Source organism: Gorilla gorilla, chromosome 3 (assembly GCF_029281585.2).
Source record: "Gorilla gorilla gorilla isolate KB3781 chromosome 3, NHGRI_mGorGor1-v2.1_pri, whole genome shotgun sequence".
In the NCBI taxonomy this organism is placed as follows: Eukaryota; Metazoa; Chordata; class Mammalia; order Primates; family Hominidae; genus Gorilla; species Gorilla gorilla.
In genome coordinates this window covers 58,818,962-58,832,471 of record NC_073227.2, presented here as the reverse complement: position 1 = coordinate 58,832,471, position 13,510 = coordinate 58,818,962, and the positions used below count along the sequence as shown (strand labels likewise).

The following is a 13,510-nucleotide window of genomic DNA, read 5'->3' as shown; positions in this document are numbered from 1 at the left end:
AATGTAATAGTCTCTCTCTATCTTATGCAACAGTTCCTGGTACACATGGTCACTGGCAAACTGTAAGCAGGAGAGAGAAAATATCTCCAGCTTGTTTGGATTTTAGTTATCAAAACAAGTCTCTTTTTCTACAGATTATGGGGGAAAGCAACCTTATTTGGCTATCTGCATTGGGGCCTATCTGGATAGTCTTATTAATTAAAAGGATAGCAAGTTTAAAAGTCCAAGTTCTTAAAACATGATTATGAATCTTGTGATGCCAAATAATAACAGTAACCAAACCCACAGACTATCAGGATCTGAAGGAACTTTAGAAAATTATAGTATCTTATCTGTTTAGAACTCACCTGCACATTCAGTACAGGAAACATCTCTAGGATATGACCCCTTCGGCTTGTTTGTAAGTTGTGAATGTAAGAGGGCTTAAATTTGATTTTTGAAGCAGCACAGTTCACTTCTGGACAGTTCTCATATTAGAGAATTCTTCCTTGATATTGAGTCTGAAGCATTCCTTCAACTTCTACATATTAATCCAATTTCTGGCTTTGAAACAATACGACTTAAAAGGCCATCAAATATTTAAAAATGTCTACAATGTCTTCCCTCAGTTTTTTACTCTCTGTCATCTAAATTATTGGTTCCTGAATTTCTCTTACTCTCATCTTTGATGTTCTTTTTACATTGTCTAATTTTTAAACTTGTCACTTAAAATATAACCCTACTGAATAATAATGTTGAGCATCTTTTTATATGTTATTTGCCATTATATATTTTATCTGGGAAAGTATCTATTTAACTCTTTTGCCCATATTTTTATTGGGTTGTTTTTTCTTTCATGCTTGTTTTGAGAGCTCTGAACCGATACAAGCTTTTTGTGCGTGTGAGTGTGTGTGATTGGGAAGTATTTTCTTAGTGTGTGATTTGTCTTTTCATTCTTTTAACAGTGTCTTTGGGAGAGCAGAAGTTTTAAATTTTGCTTCTGTAGATTGTACTTTGGTGTTATACCTGAGAACTCTGCCTAACCTAAAATCACAAAGACTATTTTCCTGTTTTCTTTTAGAAGTGTTGTAATTTCATGTTTCACATTTAGATCTATGATACATTTTGAATTTTTTTTAAACTGGGAGGGATGTGCCAAGGTTCATTTAGTTGCATTTAGATGGGTAATTGTTCCAGCCCCATTTGTTTAAAAAGATTATCCCACTGAACAGGGCAGCCCACACCTATAATCCCAGCACTTTGGGAGGACAAGGCAGGAGTATCACTTTGAGAGCATCCTGGGCAACATAGGGAGACTTTGTTTCTACAAAAAAAAAAAAAAAAAAAAAAAAATGCTGGGTATGGTAGCACATGCCTGTAGTCCTAGCTACTTGGGAGGGTGAGGCAGCCAGAAGTTCAAGGTTGCAGTGCACTATGACTGTGTCAATGCACAATGTGAAAGGGCAAGAGTGAGACCCTTTCTCTAAAAAGTAAAAATAAAAATAAATGCTTCTCCATTGAATTGTCTTTGCAACATTTGTAAAAATCTATTGACCATTTTTGTATGGATTAATTTCCAATGATATATGTTCCTACCCTTTTGCCACACTTACTATAACTTCGTAGTAATTCTTGAAATTAGGAGGATTAGTTTGTTCTTTGCTCTTTTCTTTTTCAAAATTGTTTGGACTAGTCTAGTTTCTTTGCCTTTCATTCTAAATTTTAGAATCAGCCTGTTGCTATCCAGAGAACAACCCTCCTGAGACTTTGACTGGATTATGTCGAATCTGTTGATTAGTTCAGGAAGAACTGACATCATAATATTGAGTCTTCCAGTTGAGGAATGCAATATATTGGTACATTTGGGCTGTCCTTGATTTCTTTCATAGTGCTTTGTTTCAGCATACAGCATCGGCACACATTTTGTTTGATTTATAGGTATTTAAATTTTTGTTGCTGGTAAATGATATTCTGTAACATTTGAATTCCATTGTTCATTGGTAGTGATATGGTTTGGCTGTTTTCCCACCCGAATCTCATCTCGAATCGTAATCCCCAAATGTTGAGGTAGGAACCTGGTAGGAGGCAATTGGATCATGGGGCCAGTTTGCCCCATGCTGTTCTCCTGATACTGAGGGAGTTCTCATGAGATCTGATGGTTTTAAAGTGGCCATTTTCCCTGTGCTCTCTCTTTCCTGCCACCTTGTGAAGACGTGTCTTGCTTCCCCTTCGCCTTCTGTCATGACTGTAAGTTTCCTGAGGCTTCTGTAGCCATGCACAACTGTGAGTCAGTTAAACCTCTTTCTTTGATAAATTACCCAGTCTCAGGTAGTATCTTTATAGCAGTGTGAAAATGGACTAATACAAGAATTGGTATTGGCAGAGTCGGGTCCTGCTATAAAGCAACTTTGGAACTGGGGAACAGGCAGAGGGTGGAACAGGTTGGAGGTCTCAGAAAAAGACAAAAAGATGTGGGAAAGTTTGGAACTTTCTAGAGACTTATTGAATAGTTTTGACCAAAATGCTGATAGAGATATGGACAATGAAGTCCAGGCTGAGGTGGTCTCCGATAGAGATGAGGAATTTGTTGGGAACTGGAGTAAGAGTCATTCATGCTATGCTTTAGCAAAGAGACTTGTGGCATTTTGCCCCTATCCTAGAGATCTGTGGAACTTTGAACTTGAGAGAGGTAATTTAGGGTATCTGGAAGAAGAAATTGCTAAGCAGCACAGTGTTCAAGATGTGACCTGGCTTTTTCTAAAAGTATACAGTCATATGCATTCACGAAGAGATGGTTTGAAATTGGAACTTATGTGTAAAAAGGAAGCAGAGCATAGAGGTTTGGAAAATTTGCAGCCTGACCATGTGGTAGAAAAGAAAACCCATTTTCTGGGGACAAATTCAAGCTGGCTGCAGAAATTTGCATAAGAAACAAGAAGCCAAATGTTAATCACCAAGACAATGGGGAAAATGTCTCCAGGGCATGTCAGAAATTTTCAAGGCAGCCCCTTTTATCACAGGCCTAGGAGGGAAAAATAGTTTCGTGGGCTGGACCCAGGGCCCCACTGCTCTGTGCAGTCTCAAGACATGGCGCCGTCTGTCCCAGCTGTGCCAGCTCCAGCAGTGGCTAAAAGGGGTTGAGGTACAGCTCAGGTTGGTGCTTCAGAAGGTAGAAGCCCCAAGCCTTGATGGCTTCCATGAGGTGTTGAGTCTGCAGGTGCGCAGAAGACAAGAATTGAGGTTTGGGAACCTCTGCCTAGATTTTAGAGAATGTATGAAAATGCCTGGATGTCCAGCCAGAAGTCTGCTCTAGGGGTAGAGCCCTAATGGAGAACCTCGACTAGGGCAGTGCAGAGGGGAAATGTAGGGTTAGAGCCCCCACACAGAGTTCCCACTGGCACTGCCTAGTGGAGCTGTGAGAAGAGAACCACCATCCTTCAGAACCCAGAATGGTAGATCCACCCACAGCTTGCACCATGTGTCTGGAAATGCCACAGGCACTTAACGCCAGCCCATGAAAGCAGCCGCAGGGGATGTACCCTGCAGAGTCACAGGGGTGGAGCTGTTCATGGCCCTGGGAGCCCACCCCTTGCATCAGCGTGCCCTGGATGTGAGACATGGAGTCAAAGAAGATTATTTTGGAGCTTTAAGATTTAATAATTGCCTTGTTGGCTTTCAAGCTTGCATGGATCCCGTAGTCCCTTCGTTTTGGCCAATTTCTCCCATTTTGAATGGCTGTATTTACCCAATGCCTGTACCCCCATTGTATCTTGGAAGTAACTAATCTTTGATTTTACAGGCTCATAGGCAGAAGGGACTTGCCTTGTCTCATATGAGACTTTGCTCTTGGAGTTTTGGGTTAATGCTGAAATGAGTTAAGAATTTGAGGGACTGTTGGGAAGGCATGATAGGTTTTGAAATGTGAAACGGATGTGAGATTTGGGAGGGTCCAGGAGTGGAATGATATGGTTTGGCTCTGTGTCCCCACCCAAATCTCATCTCAGATTGTAATTCCCAGGTGTTGAGGGAGGGATCTGGTGGGAGGTGATTGGATCATGGGGGCAGTTTCTCCCATGCTGTTCTTATGATAATGAGTTCTCACAAGATCTGATGGTTTAAAAGTGGCACTTTTCCTTGCACTCTCTTTTTCTCTTGGCTATTGTGAATAGTGTTGTTATAAACATAGGAGTGCAAATATCTCTTTAGTACACTGATTTCCTTTCTTTGGGGTATATACCTAGCAGTGGGATTCCTGGGTCATATGGTAGTTCTATTTTTCTTTTTTCGAGGAGCCTTCATCCTGTTCTCTATAGTTGCTCTACTAATTTACATTCCCACTAACAGTGTATGAAGGTTCCCTTTTCTCCATATCCTTGCCAGCTTGGTTATTGCCTGTCTTCTGAATATAAGCCATTTTAAATGGGGTAAGATGATATCACCTTGTAGTTTTGATCTGCATTTCTCTGATGATCAGTGACATTGAGCACCTTTTCATATGCCTGTTTGCCATTTGTACGACTTCTTTTGAGAAATGTCTATTCAGATATTTTGCCCATTTTTAGTTGTTTTATTAGATTTATTTCCTATTGAGTTATTGAACTCCTTATATATTCTGGTTATTAATTCCTTGTCAGATGTGTAGTTTGCAAATATTTTCTCCCATTCTGTGGGTTGTCTCTTCACTTTAATGATTGTTTCCTTTGTTGTGCAGAAGATTTTTAACTTAATGCGATCCCATTTGTTTATTTTTGCTTTGGTTGCCTGTGCTTGTGTCTTACTCAAAACATTTTTGTCTAGACCAACGTCCTGGAGAGTTTTCCCAATGTCTTCTTGGAGTAGTTCCATAGTTTCATAGTTTCAGGTAATGAAGGGATGCTGAATTTTATCAAATGCTTTTTCAGCATCAATTGAAATGATCATATAACTATTGTTCTTCATTCTATTGGTACAATGTATTACGTTGATTGATTTACATATGTTGAGTCATCCTTGTATCCCAGGGATGATAAATCCCACTTGATCATGTTGGATAATCTAATATGTTGTTGAATTTTGTTTGCTAGTATTTTGTTGAGGAGTTTTACATCAATGTTCATCAGAGATATTGGCTTGTAGTTTTTTAAAATGTGTCTTTGTTAGTTTTGTTATCAAGGTAATACTAGCACTGCAGAATGACTTTGGAAGTATTTACTCCTCCTCTATTTTTTTGAATCATCTTAGGAGGATTGGTATTAGTCCTTCTTTAAACATTTGATAGAATTCAGCAGTGAAGCCATTGGGTCCCAGGCTCTTCTTTGCTGGGAGACTTTTTATTATGGCTTTGAACTCATTATTTATTATTGGCCTATTCAGGTTTTGGATTTTTCATGGTTTCATCTTGGTAGGTTGTATGTGTCTAGAAATTTATCTATTTCTTCTCAATTTTGCAATTTATTGGCATATAGTTGCTCATAGTAGTCTCTAATTATCCTTTTAATTTCTGTGGTATCAGTTGTAATGTCTCCTTTTTAATCTCTGATAGTATATATTTGAGTCTTCTTTTTTTCTTAGTCTGAGTAAAGGTTTGTTGATTTTCTTTTTTCTTTTTCTTTTTTTTTTTATTTTTGAGATGGAGCCTCAGTCTGTCACCCAGACTGGAGTGCAGCGGCACAATCTCGGCTCACTGCAACCTCCACCTCCCGGGTTCAAGCGATTCTCCTGCCTCAGCCTCCCAAGTACCTGGGATTACAGGTGTGTGCCACCACAGCTGGCTCATTTTTGTATTTTTAGTAGAGACAGGGTTTCACCATGTTGGCCAGGCTGGTCTCGAACTCCTGACCTCAAGTGATCCACCTGCCTCGGCCTCCCAATGTATTGGGATTACAGGTGTGAGCCACCATGCCTGGCTTATTTTTTCAAAAAACTTTTTGTTTCAATAATCTTTTGTATTTTTTTCAATTTAAATTTCATTTATTTCTGCTGTGACCTTTATTGTTTCTTCTACTAGTTTTGGGTTTGGTTTGTTCTTGCTTTTTTAGTTCTTTGTGATGCATCATTAGGTTGTTTATTTGAAACTTTTCTACTTTTCTGATGTAGATGCTTATTGGTATAAACTTTCCTGTTAGTACTGCTTTTGCTGTATCTCATAGATTTTGGTCTCTTGAATTGCCATTTTGATTTGTTTCAAGAAATTTTTAAATTTCCTTTTTAATTTATTCATTGACCCACTGGTCATTCAGGAGCATTTTGTTTAATTTCCATGTGTTTGTATAGTTTCCGAAGTTCCTCTTGTTACTGATTTTTAGTTTTATTCCATTGTGGTTGAAGATGATGCTTGATATTACTTCAATTTTTTCTGAATGTTTTAAAGAGTTGTTTTGTGGCCTTACATATGGTCTATCCTTGAAAATAATCCATGTTCTGAAGAAAAAAATGTGTATTCTGTAGATGCTGAATGAAATGTTCTGTAAATTTCTATTAGGTTCATTTGGTCTATAGTGCAGATTATGTCCAATGTTTGTTGATTTTCTGTCTGGCTGAAAATGGGGTGTTGATGTTTCTATTATTTTACTGGGGTCTATCTCTCCCTTTAGCTATAATAATATTTGCTTTACATACATGGGTACCCCAGCATTGGGTGCATATATATTATATATATTTACAATTGTACTTCTTGCTGAATTGACCCTTTCATCATTATATAATGACCTTTCTTTTTATAATTTTTGACTTGACATCTATTTTGTCTGATATAACTACTCCTGATTTTAGATTTCTATTTGTGGAATATCTGTTTCCATCTCTTTAGTTTTAGTCTATGTCTGTCTTTATACCTGAAGTACGTTTCTTGTAGGCAACAGATCGGTGAGTCTTGTTTTTTATCCTTTCAGCCACTCTATATCTTTTGATTGATGAGTTTAGTCCATTTATATTCAATGTATTATTGATAAGGACTTACTACTGCCATTTTGTTACTTGTTTTCTCATTGTTTTGTGGTCTTCTCTTCCTTCCTACCTTCTTTCTTGTCTTTTTTGTGAAGGTGATTTTCTCTGGTGGTATCTTTAATTTCTTGCTTTTTATTTTTTGTGTATGTTGTAGGTTTTTTAAATTTGAAATACCATTAAGTTTTCAAATAACATCTTATAACCCATTATCTTAAACTGATGACAACTTAACATTGACTGCAAAAACAAGCAAACAGAAACTAATAATAGCTCTATACTTTAACTATGTACCCACACTTTTAAATTTGTTATTTCTATCTTCTTATACTATGTCTTGAAAAGTTGTAGTTATTTTTTATTGGTTCATCTTTTAATCTTTCTATTTAAGATATAAGTAGTTTACACACCACAATTACGGTGTTATAATATTCTGTTTTGTCTGTGTATTACCACCAGTGAGTTTTGTCCCAAAGAGATAAGATGATTTCTTATAGCTCATTAATGTCCTTTTCTATCAGATTGAAGAACTCTCTTTAGCATTTCTTTTAGGACAGGTCTGGTATTGATGAAATCCCCCAGCTTTTGTTTGTCTAGGAAAGTATGTCTCCTCCATGTTTGAAGGATATTTTCACTGGATATACTATTCTAGGAGGAAAGTTTTTTGCCTTCTGCACATTAAATATGTCATGCTCTCCTGGCCTGTAAGGTTTCCACTGAGAAGCCTGCTGGCAAATGTATTGGAGCTCCTTTGTATTTTGTTTGTTGCTTTTCTCTTGCTGCTTTTAGGATAATTTATTTATCCCATCCTTGGGAGTTAGAATATTAAGTGCCTTGAAGTAGTCTTCTTTGAGTTAAATCTGCTTGGTGTTCTATAACCTTTTATACTTGAATATTTATATCTTTCTCTAGATTTGGAAAGTTCTCTGTTATTCCTTTGAATAAACTTTCTACGTTGATATCTCTGTCTACCTTCTCTTTAAGACCAGTAACTCTTAGATTTGCTCTTTGGAGGCTTTTTTTCAAGATATTGTAGGTGTGCTTCATTCCTTTTTATTCTTTCTTCTTTTGTCTCCTCTGTGCATCTTCAAATAGCCTGTCTTCAAGCTCACTAATCCTTTCTTCTGCTTGATCAATTCTGCCCTATTGAGAGATTCTGATATATCCTTCAGAATGTCAATTTTTCAGGTCCAGAATTTCTGCTTGACTTTAAAAAATTATTTCAATCTCTTTGTTAAATTATGTGATGGGATTCTGAATTCCTTCTCTGTGTTTTCTTGATTTTCACTGAGCTTCCTAGAAATGGCTATTTTGAATTTACTGTCTGAAAGTTAACTTATGTTTGTCACTCCAGAATTGGTCACTGGTGCTTTATTTAGTTCATTTTGTAAGGTCATATTTACCTATACGGTCCTAAAACTTATGTTTGTTGATGTCTGGGCATTAAAGAGTTAGGTACTTAATCTAGTCTTCACAGTATGTGCTTGTTTGTACCCATCCTTCTTGGAAAGGTTTTCCCAGTCTTCAAAAAGAATTGAGTATTCTGATCTAAGTCTTTGGTCACTGCAGCCATATATACATTAGGGGGCACATGGGCCCAGGAACATTGTGACTCTTGAAGACTTGTAGAGTACTGCCTTGATGGTCTTGGGTAAGATCTAAAAGAATGTCTTGGATTACCAGGCAGAGACTCTTGTTCTCTTCCCTTACTTTCCCCCCAACAAATGGAGTCTCTCCCCACCTCCTCTCTCTCTCTCTCTCTCTCTCTGTGTGTGTGCTGAGCTGCCTGGAGCTGGGGGAGGGGTGGACATAAGCACTCCTGTGCCACCACCACCATGACTGTGCTGGGTCATACCTGGAGCCAGCACAGCACTGAGTCTTGGCCAATGCCCGTGGTGACCATTGTCTGGGTACCGCTGATGTTCACTCAAGGCTCAAGGGCTCATGATTTGGCAAATGGCTAATCCAGCCAAGCTTGTGTCCTTCCCTTCAGATTGGTGAGCTCCTCCACACCAGACCAGAGTGAATCAAGAAATGCCATCCAGGAGCCAGGGCCTGGAGTTAGGAACCTTAGCAATCTATTTGGTGCTCTATTCTACTGCAGCTGAGCTGGCACCCAAGGTGTAAGACAAAGTCCTTTCCATTCATTCCTCAGGCAGGAGTTTCTCCCCATGACTACCACCACCCTAGTCCTGTGGCGAGTACTGCCCGGCTACCACTGATGTTCACTCAAGGCCCAAGGGCTCTTCAATCAGTTTGTGGTGAATACTGCCAGGCCTGGGTCTCTCCATTTAGGGTAAGGGGCTCCCCTCTGACCCAAGGTGGGTCCAGAAATGCCATCCAGGAACCAAGGTCTAGAATTGGGAACCACAAGGCCCTGCTTGGTGTTCTACCCCACTGTGGCCAAACTGGTTCCCAAGCTGCAAGACAAAGTCTCCTTTACTCTTCCCTTTCCTTTCCTTAAGCAAAAGTCTCTCCCTATGGCCACCACAGCTAGGAATGTGCTGGGTCATACCTGAAGCCAGCACAGCTCTGGGTCTCAACCCAAGGCCCACAGCAAGTACTGCTTGGCTACTGTTGATGTTTATTCAAGGTTCAAGGGTGCTTTAGTCAGTAGGTGATGAATACTGCCAGGACCGAGTCCTTCCCTTCAAAGCAGTAGATTCCCTTCTGGCCCAGGGCATGTCTAGAAATGCCCAGAAGCTAGGGCCTGAAATGGAGGCCTCACGACTCTGCCTGATGCCCTGTTCTACTGTGGGTAAGCTGCTTTCCAATTGAGTTGCTTTCCAAGTTTATGCTCCCCTCTTCTCTACTCAAGTAGAAAGGAGTCTTTCCTGGAGTTGTGCTGCCTGAGATTGGGGGAGGGGTGCCACAAGCACTCCCCTGGTCACCCCAGCTGGTGTCTCACTAGGTCATGTGCACTACATGTCCACTGGCTCCAAGCCCAGCACAGCACAGGACTTGCCCAGGACCCTCAGTGTTTGTGGCCTAAACTGCCTTTCAAATTTATTTCGAACCCTAGATCACTTTAGCCTGTGGTGTTGAGACTAGTCAGAGCTCAGATTCTGCCCACTGGGATGGATGATTTCTCTCTGGCAAGAGCTGGTCTAAATGCTCCCCTCTGTGGTCCTGGCTGAATTCTGCCCTGTGTTGCTTTCTACTGTGACAAGTAGCACTGAGTTACAATGCAAAGTGCCACAGTCACTGTCTACTTCTTTTCCTAAGCACACAGATTCCCTCTCTGCACCAGCAGCCACTGCTGGGAGATGGGGGAAGAGACCAGGTTGGCAATTTGAGACTATTTTTCCTACCCTCTTCAGTGTCTCTTTCCTTGCTATGATGTTAAAACCAAGTACTGTAATTGCTCACCAGATTTTTGGTTTTTATTAAGGTGCTTTCTAGTGTAGACAGTTGTTTAATTTGGTGTTCCTGTGGTGGGGGAGCTGATAGCTGGAGGGTTCTATTTGGCCATCTTGCTCCACCTCCTCTCTCCATTGGGTTTTTATAGCTTTTCTTTGTTGAGAACATCTATCTTTATATTCATTTCAAGAATGTTTATGACCACCTCATGAAGCATAGCTGCTTTAAGGTCTTCATCTGATAATTTCAACATCTTGGTTATCTTAGTGTTGGCATCCATTGTCTTTTCCCTTGAAAACTGGGGAATTGGTCAAATTCCTTCTTTTGTATATCAAGTAATTCCTGGTTTTTCATATATCAAGTAATTCTGAATTGTGTCTTGGACATTTTGAATATTATGTTGTGAGCCTCTGGGTCCTGTTAAAATTCTCTGGTGCATTTTTTAAAAGCAGGCAACCAACTTGATTAGATTGAACCAGTTCTCTCTTACTTTCTGTGGGAAGCCATTCCAATATTGGTTCAGTTTTCAAAGCTTCTGTTATGCTGTTTTGGGTCTGTATTAAGCCTGGGACTTGGTTGTGGTTTATGCCTTAGTTTAGCTGTCAACGCCTTTGCCATCTGTTTTGTATCTGGTTCTGTGCATGCACAATTCAGAGGTGAGCCTGGAATTTGTGTCACTTCATACACAGAACTAGGAGATAATTCTTTTCCAGCTGTCACCTCTCTGGGATTTCTCCATACTCTCGAGCCACCAAGGGTCCTTTTTCCTGGTGTTCTAGCTAGAATGATGGAGCTTATTAATGACACCTGTGCTGTAATTGCAGTTCTGTGAGACTGCAGTTGCCCAATCTCTTCAAGAAAGTTAGAGATAAGAAAGAGAAAAATGTAATTCCAATTCTTCCCTCTGCCCACCTTTCCTGATTTCTCTGGCTGGAAGGCTAAATTTTCTCTTGGGGTTTTAGGTGCCCATGCTGTCACTGCCAAAGTACTGCACCTTGACTAGAGGCCCCACCCTCAGGGCAGGGCCAGGGAAGAAAAAATAGACAATACAAAAAAAAAAAAAAAAAGCACCTTAATGATTTTAGAAACAGACAACCAGATTGCTATTGGTATATGACTGAATGTGTTCAGTTTGCTTTGTGGTCAGGAACAAACTACTCAGCCTCCCCCTGCATTTCAGATGCCTTTGTTATAGGGACTGGGGAATGACATAAGAACAGATGGAATTAGAGGGTCCTGTGAAGAAAGACTTTAAATAATTAGAATATTATCTGTAGTGTAACATATTTTCTTTCAAAAGCAGAAAAATGATGGAAAAGTACATGACAATGAAAATAGGACTTTCTAAGAAAAGCTACACAAAGATAAAAACTTATCTTGACAAATAATGCTGATATTTTAAGAAAACTTTGTGGAACCCTAACATTGCTTCAGGAATTTGGACTCATAGCTGGCTGTGGCACAGTGAGACTGCTAGTACATCAAACTTGGGAAATGGGAGTTGTAGAGCAGGTAAGGGTTCCAATCTGGAGATTTGGAAAAAGTTAATATGTAATAAAATATTACCTAAAAGAAAATAAGATTTTCTTTGATCCCTGTTAACCCATGTCAGCATTTGGCTCTCTCTTACACCAGAAGGCAGGAGCAATAATGGAACAAGAATGGTCAAAGATATTTCCCAACTCCAGAAATTAGCAGTTTAAACTAAAAGCCGCTTTAAAATATAAGGCATATTAAGCTAAAGAGGAAGAAAAAAATTATTAGGTACAAAGTTACAGGTCCAGGACAAAATAAAATTTAAAAAAGCATCTGAATATTCAGTATTTATTTTCCTAACATTTACTAAACACACCAGCAATGTTCCACACACGAGCAGGAAAATCAACTCACTGAAAATAAAGAACCACCGTTTTCTACAATATTGGTTCGCTAATTAAGTTTTTCTACCCACAATTTCTAGGTCAAGAACCCAATATGGAAGGGAGAAGTGAAAAGTTGAAGAAAAATCCACACATTGCATGAAATACAATGTGAAAGCTCCTTTGTGTATCTTGGTAATTTACATTTTCAAAACGAAGTTCTTACTTTAAAGAGAATTACCTATATTCTCCTGATACTGATTACCAAGTCATTCACCCGAACACCAGAATTAGAATTAAACATTGTACCATCCAATTTCATTATCTTATCAGAATGAAACCAATTCACAGGGAAACTAGAGACTACGGCTGTGGTGGTAACCTGCAGATATACACATTCCCATGCACTGACATAAGTTGAAAACACATAGTACTTTCTAGATGGAATTTTTTTCTTTAGGCCTCAATGAAATACATTTCCCCTATATAATTCCAACAGCAGTTTCTCTAGTTCTAAATCCTACCAATTCCCAAAAAACCTAAGTTTTGCTGAAATCTGATTTGACCAATTTATCAAATATGTCATTTTAATTACCTAGCTGGAAGTTAGAGACATGAAATGTACTAGAGGAGCCCTTTTCCAATGGAAATATTATATACCACATTTTTTGTTAATGGAAATAAATGTCTCCATCCCCATGTTTTTCCCTGGTGTCATCTTTTTGCCACTCAAAATCAGCCCATTATTTCCTTACAAAGATGGTGAAAGGCTGTATCATCATCTTGTGTCGTAAGTACGATGAGCCTGATTATAAGTACCCGGAGTTCTTAAAAATATGGAACCATCAGCCCCAGACTGCATCTACTGAATCAAAATAACAGGGATATTTTTTCATAATTTTTTTCTTCAAAAGCAAACTTCTAAATTGATTTTGATGGTTATCAATTTGGGAATCACACAATCAACTAAGAATGAAAAGATATGGTCTATATTCTACAGGGGAAAGACTATGTGAGACAGAGGGAGAAAACAGCCATTGACAACTCAAGGAGAGAGGCCTCGGGGGGAAAAAAAGATCAACCTGGCCAAAACCTTGAAAATCCGGCTTCTTGACTTGTGAGAAAATAAATTTGTGTTCCTTAATCCACATGGTCTGTGGTATTTGTAATGACAATCCTAGTGAACTAATTCAGTGAGCTTCCTGGGATGCCTGAAAATATGCAGAGTTCTCTCAGACTTACTGAATTATAATTTTGGGGGTGGGGGGGCGGCGCTGAGGCTGGTCCAGAAATCTGCCTTTTAAGCATACAACACAGGTAATTGCTATACATAACAAATTTGAGAACCACTTCTTTAAGATCTACTGTAATATGAAGATAAATAATCTGTG

The 13,510-nt window shown here is 39.1% G+C and overlaps 1 protein-coding gene across 1 annotated transcript in view; it reads left to right on the top strand.

The window, feature by feature from the left end:
- Positions 1–13,263, top strand: part of STAP1 (signal transducing adaptor family member 1) — a 48,584-nt gene extending 35,321 nt beyond the window's left edge. Inside the window, exon 9 of the mRNA XM_004038733.5 lies at positions 12,221–13,263. Within this exon, the coding sequence (XP_004038781.2) occupies positions 12,221–12,282 (62 nt within the window). The 3' untranslated portion in view covers positions 12,283–13,263. The remainder of the gene's footprint in view (positions 1–12,220) is intronic.
- The last annotated feature ends 247 nt before the right edge of the window (positions 13,264–13,510 follow it).